We start from the raw sequence: 6,998 nt of genomic DNA, 5'->3' as shown, positions 1-6,998 counted from the left end.
GGGGGAGATGCACCGTCAATTACAAGCACTTGGACAAGTCTAACTTTTTTTTCTTTTCTTTCCTTTTTTTTGTTTTGTTTTGTTTTGTTTTTTACAAATACGCTTTCAAAAGCAATCTTAGCAACGCCCAAATAAGAAGCCACCTCTAAGTAAAATAGTATATATAAAGGGAGGGCAAATATATATATATTTATTTATAAGTATATATATATATTACAGGCGTACAGGTTTACACGCGGTGAACTTTTTCTTCCTTCTCTCTCTCTCTCCCTTTTTTAAACGAGTGACATTGCAAAGGACTCTTCCTCTCTGTCTTTTGTTAAGTTAGTGAAAGGGATATTCTATTTTCTTAGAGCGCCCAAGGGGGCGCAGGGACCTCGCAGAGAAGAGTGGGGAGGAAAGAGGAAGGGTGGGTGGGGGGCAGAGGGCGAGTCGGCAGCGAGGGCAAGCGCTTTCCTGCGGCACGATGCCGTCCCTGCTGGTGCTCACTTTCTCCGAGTGCGTCTTGCTTGTCTGGGCGTTGCTGGTCGGCAGCACCGGTGGCGGTGGCGGCGAGGGCGCCAGCCCCGGCGGAGGGCGCCAGGAGAGAGAGGCGCTGCCGCCGCAGAAGATCGAGGTGCTGGTATTGTTACCCCAGGACGACTCCTACCTGTTCTCCCTGGCCCGGGTGCGGCCGGCCATCGAATACGCGTTGCGCAGCGTGGAGGGCAACGGGACCGAGAGGCGGCTTCTGCCACCCGGCACTCGCTTCCATGTGGCTTACGAAGACTCGGACTGCGGCAACCGCGCACTTTTCAGCCTGGTGGACCGCGTGGCGGCGGCACGCGGCGCCAAGCCGGATCTCATCTTGGGGCCGGTGTGCGAGTACGCGGCAGCGCCGGTGGCCCGGCTTGCGTCGCACTGGGACCTGCCTATGCTGTCCGCAGGGGCACTAGCCGCCGGCTTCCAGCATAAGGACACGGAATACTCGCACCTCACGCGCGTGGCACCCGCATACGCTAAGATGGGTGAGATGATGCTCGCCCTATTTCGCCACCACCAGTGGAGCCGCGCCGCGCTGGTCTACAGCGATGACAAGCTGGAGCGGAACTGCTACTTCACCCTCGAAGGGGTCCACGAAGTCTTCCAGGAGGAGGGCTTGCATACGTCTGCCTACAATTTCGATGAGACCAAAGACTTGGATCTGGACGACATCGTGCGCTACATCCAGGCCAGTGAGAGAGGTGAGCAGGAGCGCGCCCCGGGCTTCCGGCCCTAACCCTACCGCTCTCGGCGGCTCTCCCTACGTACCCGTCCGCTCCTCTGCGGAGTCCACTACCCACTGCTGCACAGAGGACAGGGGGAGATCGCGCACACGGGGATTCGCCGGGGCGTGCGCTGTTTGGCTGCGACAACCTTTGACTATCGCCCTTCCAGGTCTCGGGGTGAATGTAGAGGGCCTGGGGGAGGGGCGTCTGAGCTTGCAGCTCCCGCTTGACCAGGTCCGACAGGTGCTGTCGAACCGCTTGGGCTTTTCTTCCTCCCTCCCCCTTCACCAGCGCCAGTCTAGTGATTGGGGGCGCACTCCGATGCCCTGCTCCAAACATGGTCTGAAAACGTCTCAAGGCCGAAAGAACTTGTTGCCCAGTCGTTTACCGACGTGTCGCCCCCCACTAGTGCGGAAGCGTATGCGGACTCACTGCTGGCTCGCCGCTATTTGGCTAGCTTGGTTGTCCGGTTTTCCTGGCTGCTCCTTCCACAAATCCCAGCTTTCTTTTAAAGGGTCATTGTTTCGCCCTTCTCATTTCTTCTGTGCCCCTTATAAACGAGCTCCTGCGGTTTCCACCAAGAATGCCTCGTTGTGTCTGGACTCAGGTTCACTTAACACCCCCACCCCCGGTGCGTTCGAAATCGCGGTCTCTAAAGCGTCCTGACTGAGGCTTTGCGCGAGAGAGCGCTGGAGAAGCGGGCGCTGTGCTGCTTTTCCAAGTGTACCCCACCAAGTTTTCTCCCCGGGTCTGTGGAGGTTTGAACAGCCACCTAACTGAACAAAGCTCAAGGTTGAGGATGGCGGCTATGGCTACAGCGAGCGGGTGGAGAAGCGGGTGGTCGTGGATACCTAATTGCAGATGCCCCCAATAAGGCCCCTTTTACAGCAGCGTAGGCTGCGTGAAGGTGGGCTGAGGTCCCAGTAAAGTGCGGTTCCCTCCTTCCGGGTGTCAGGTTTGGGGTGCACGGTGCTCAGGGAATTCCACCTCTGCTCCCCCTCGGCGCGCACGCGCCTGGATTGTCAGTGGTGCAGTCCGGGCAAAGCTGCCCACGACCCCACAACCCCACGACCCCACGACCCCACGTGGGGAAGCTAAAGGGGAGAAGGGCTGAGCCAAACACAGGGCTAGCCCACGATTTGGCAAGGCCAGGCGCCTGGACGCTGGCCGTGGGACACAGTGCAACCGGAAGCTGGGGCCTCAGAAACAGGTGAGAGTGGGCAGAGGCTCCACGGAGGATGGCGCTGTGGCAATCCCTTTTTCCCAGGTTGGCCACTCGGACTCGACTCCGGAGTGAACGCTCTCTTTAGAGGGAGGAGATGGGAGGTGTTGACAGTGGGGATGCACCGCCAAGTTTTGAGCGTTGAACTCCAGTCTGTCTGCGCCGAATCCCTGCCAGACAAGCAGGCGGGGCGCCGGTTTCGCTGATTATGAAAAAGGGCACTTATGTCCAACCGCTGCGGACTCGCCACGCCCGGCGGAGAACCCACGTTTACTTCTTTCCCCTCTCCCTGTCCCCAGGTTACCGCAGACCCCTGCAGACCTCGGGTTCCTCTGTTCTTCGGAACCTGGTTTTTCAGCTCTTGACTTTCGAGGGCCAGGCCAGGCGTTTCCAGGGCCTGGCTTTCGAGGCCAGGAAGGGCTGGGAATCGGGGGCGTGTTACCCTGAGGGCGCGGGCCGCGATCCGCCTAGGCGTCTATGCTGCCAAAGCCCTGAAGGTCTAAATGCTGGTGGTGGTGAGCCATGTACACATGGCCTGTGATTCCTGGCCTAGTGGAGCGGTCAGCCCAGAGGAGGACAGGCCCCTCAGCCTCACAATGGTGTGGCTGAGGCGAGGGGTAGAGAGGAACCAGTGCCCTGGTAGGCCTGGGGGCTCAGAGGCCTTGGGCTACAGTCTGGTGCTGCCGATTATTTTAAGTCCTGGAGCCTCAGAGCTGTTCCCAGGTCTTTTTGCTGCTGCTTCTATGTTTTTGTTACACGTTTGAATTTAGTAGTGGAAGTTTGCTGGGCTGAACTGTATGCTTTACAGGTGATAAGGCCACCATGCTTACTCTGAAATACATTTCCAGCAGTGACCTGGTGGAAATATAAATATTCAGAAATACACAACCAAAGTTTCTCTCCTAAGCCTTCACCCCCACCCCCCATTTCTGTACCCTCAGGAGAGAAAGTTGCTTGATAACAAAGCTCTCTTTGGGCACCTTTTTAAAAAATTAAAAAAAATTTTGTTTATTTAATTAAAAAAATGTTTTTTTTTTTAACGTTTTATTTATTTTTGGGACAGAGAGAGACAGAGCATGAACGGGGGAGGGGCAGAGAGAGAGGGAGACACAGAATCGGAAACAGGCTCCAGGCTCTGAGCCATCAGCCCAGAGCCTGACGCGGGGCTCGAACTCACGGACCGCGAGATCGTGACCTGGCTGAAGTCGGACGCTTAACCGACTGCGCCACCCAGGCGCCCCAAAAAAATGTTTATTTTTGAGAGAGAGACAGAGTGTGAGCAGGGCAGGGGCAGAGAGAGGGGGAGACACAGAACCTGAAGCAAGCTCCAGGCTCTGAGCTGTCAGCACAGAGCGTGGTGGGGGGCTTGAACTCACAAGCCCTGAGGTCATGACCTGAGCAGAAGTCGGAAGCTTAACTGACTGAGCCACCCAGGTGCCCCCAGAATGGTTATTTATTTATTTTGAGACAGAGAGAGAGAGCAAGTGGGGGCGGGGCAGAGAGGTGAGGGGGAGAATCCCAAGCAGGCTCCGAGCCATCAGTACAGAGCCCAACTCAGGGCTTGACCCACAGACTGAGAGTTCATGGCTTGAGCCAAAATCATGGCCTGGACTGCTCAACTGACTGAGCTACCTGGGCGCCCCTTTCTGGGGACATTTTACTAATCACTCTTACTTCTCCATAAGTGGTTAAAGTACTAATCACTCTTACTTCTCCCAGAGCACCTGCCCTGGCTCAGGCATTCACTGGCAAAACAGGTGGGCTGCTGCTAAACCTCGGTACCTCGGGCTCCTCAGGTCAAGTAGGGGTGGTTGGGGCACCCCATCTTGGGGATGCTGAGAGGGCTAAATGAGCTAACACACGGGATGTGCTGAAGCAGTGCCAGACACACACTGAATGCTTAGTAAATGCGAGGTTTTATTATAGTTATTACTATTTTATGTATGTGATGATAATCGCCCTTGCAGGGGTGAGGCCCTGCTGTGGGGAAAGAACCCTGGAAGGAGAAGCAGGTGCTCTGGCTTTGGCATCTCCACTCAGCTGCTGTGTGGCCGGGCATGGCACTGACTTTCTCTGAGGTGGAATTTCCTCCCCGAAACGGTGAGGTTGGATGAGAATCAGGCCTCTTCACACTGATCCTGGGTTTGGATTTGTGCTCATTCAGGTATGAAACATATGACGGACCACATTTTTGTCCTTGAAAACTCCATGTTAAACCTCAGAGAACTAGAGAGTCTCCCATTTCTCCCCTCTTTTGGAGGTAACATTTTTGGCAGTTTTTTTGATCTTAAATTAATCTTTATTATTTTTTTTAATGCTTATTTATTTTCGAGAGAGAACATGAGCGGGAGAGGGGCAGAGAGAGACGGAGACACAGAATCTGAAGCAGGCTCCAGGCTCTGAGCTGTCAGTACAAAGCCAGATGCAGGGCTTGAACTCATGGACCATGAGGTCATGACCTGAGTTGAAGTCAGGTTTAACCGACTGAGTCACCCAGGCGCCCTGATCTTAAGTCATCTTTAAGATCATATCACAGATGTCTGAATTTCTTTTTTTTTAAATTTTTTTTCAACGCTTTTTTATTTATTTTTGGGACAGAGAGAGACAGAGCATGAACGGGGGAGGGTCAGAGAGAGAGGGAGACACAGAATCGGAAACAGGCTCCAGGCTCTGAGCCATCAGCCCAGAGCCCGACGCGGGGCTCGAACTCACGGACCGCGAGATCGTGACCTGGCTGAAGTCGGACGCTTAACCGACTGTGCCACCCAGGCGCCCCGATGTCTGAATTTCTTAATGGGTAAAAACTGATAATGCCACCATCTCAAATAATAATATGACTAAAATTTTATTTGGTCATGTGCTGTACTGTAAAATGAAGGGACATTAGTCATTCCTTTTAGGGACTTAGCATTGAAATCAATAGTTAAAAATTTCCCCCCTCTTTTATCTTTAACCAACATATATCATCACCAAGATACACACACCTGAGTAAATATTCATAAAAAATAATGATCTTTATTTAAAACTGATTCAATTCTAACGCCTACTACTGCCCTCAGTATTCTATACTCAGCAATAAATTTAGTTTCAAAAAGGCTAGTTTAAAAATAAAGATTTTTTCAAGCAATAGAGGCTAGCAGTTGTTTTGTCTATACATGTTATGAGATGCAGAACGAGAAGTCTTACACACACACATTTTTGTGTGAAGAACTATAGTTTTATCCTTTTAGTTATTAATATGTCATTACTCTGGGGCTGCATAACAACTGTAGAGATAACAGTATTTAATCAGTACAAGAGCCATTTATTTTTAGAATTAGCCTGGGGTAAATGACCAAGTGGTGGGTCAGCAGAATTTTTGGGCAAAGAATGCATGTTAAGTGTAAAATAACTAACACACAGCAGGGGAAGAAAGAAGCATTGTAAGTTGTAGTGTTGAAATTCTGAAAGCCTTTGGAGTAGATGGAACTTTGTGAACAACAAAAATAAAAGTGCAATCTCTGTTTTGCAAATGAAACCCATTGTTGTATAGCGTAGGAACAGCCAGAAAGAAGTATTTTTTAAAAATATTAATCTTATGGGAGTTAGTTACACAGTTACATAGTTTAAAAAGTCAGAAGATTGGACGTTTGGGTGGCTCAGTGGGTTAAGCGTCTGACTTTGGCTCAGGTCATGATCTCACAGTTTGTGAGCTTGAGCCTTGCATCCAGCTCCATGCTGACAGTGCAGAGCCTGCTTGGGATTCTCTCTCCTTCCCTCTCTCTGCACTTCTCTCTCTCAAAATAAATAAATAAACTTTAAAAAAATGTAAGATTACACAAGCCTTATTAGGAACAAGAATTTCCTATCTTGTATTTCCCATTTCTCACTTCCCAGAGGAAAGCTTTTTTTTTTTCTTTTCCTTTTTTTTTTGTTGCTGGCAAGTATATTGGTTGAAGCAAAAACAGTATTTGATCAAATCAGCAGCTTTTTCTATCCCCAAATTCTTTCCCTGAGAAAAGAAACAAGTGGTTGCCTTCCATGATGCTAATTTCAAAAGAAATATTAGCCATAACTTCCCATACTAGTGAATTTTTAATTTCATATTTTTTACAGATGTTACCTGTGAATTTATTTATGTAACCTTCCTCAGTCTACACACACACACACACACACACACATACACACACACACACACACACACAATTTATTTATTTATTTTTAATTTAATTTATTTTTTAAAATTTATATCCAAGTTAGTTAGCATATAGTGCAACAATGATTTCAGGAGTAGATTCCTTAATGCCCCTTACTCATTTAGCCCATCCCCTCCCACAACCCCTCCAGTAACCCTTTGTTCTTCATATTTAAGTCTCTTATGTTTTGTCCCCCTCCCTGTTTTTATATTAATTTTGCTTCCCTTCCCTTATGTTCATCTGTTTTGTATCTTAAAGTTCTCACATGAATGAAGTCCTATGTCTTTGTCTGACTAATTTCTCTTAGCATAATACCCTCTAGTTCCATCCATGTAGTTGCAAATGGCAAGATTT

The 6,998-nt window shown here is 49.8% G+C and overlaps 1 protein-coding gene across 2 annotated transcripts in view; it reads left to right on the top strand.

Annotated features, from left to right (window-relative positions):
• The first annotated feature begins 448 nt into the window (after positions 1 to 448).
• The window catches only part of NPR3 (natriuretic peptide receptor 3), a 72,935-nt gene continuing 66,385 nt past the window's right edge, over positions 449 to 6,998 (top strand). For both annotated transcript variants that reach the window (XM_047876588.1, XM_047876582.1), the window contains exon 1: positions 449 to 1,223. In XM_047876588.1, the coding sequence (XP_047732544.1) occupies positions 467 to 1,223 (757 nt within the window). In that variant the 5' untranslated portion in view covers positions 449 to 466. The remainder of the gene's footprint in view (positions 1,224 to 6,998) is intronic.

Source organism: Prionailurus viverrinus, chromosome A1 (genome assembly GCF_022837055.1).
Source record: "Prionailurus viverrinus isolate Anna chromosome A1, UM_Priviv_1.0, whole genome shotgun sequence".
NCBI classification, from domain to species: domain Eukaryota; kingdom Metazoa; phylum Chordata; class Mammalia; order Carnivora; family Felidae; genus Prionailurus; species Prionailurus viverrinus.
Note: the sequence above shows the minus strand (reverse complement) of the source record. Positions and strands in the feature narration are given on the sequence as shown.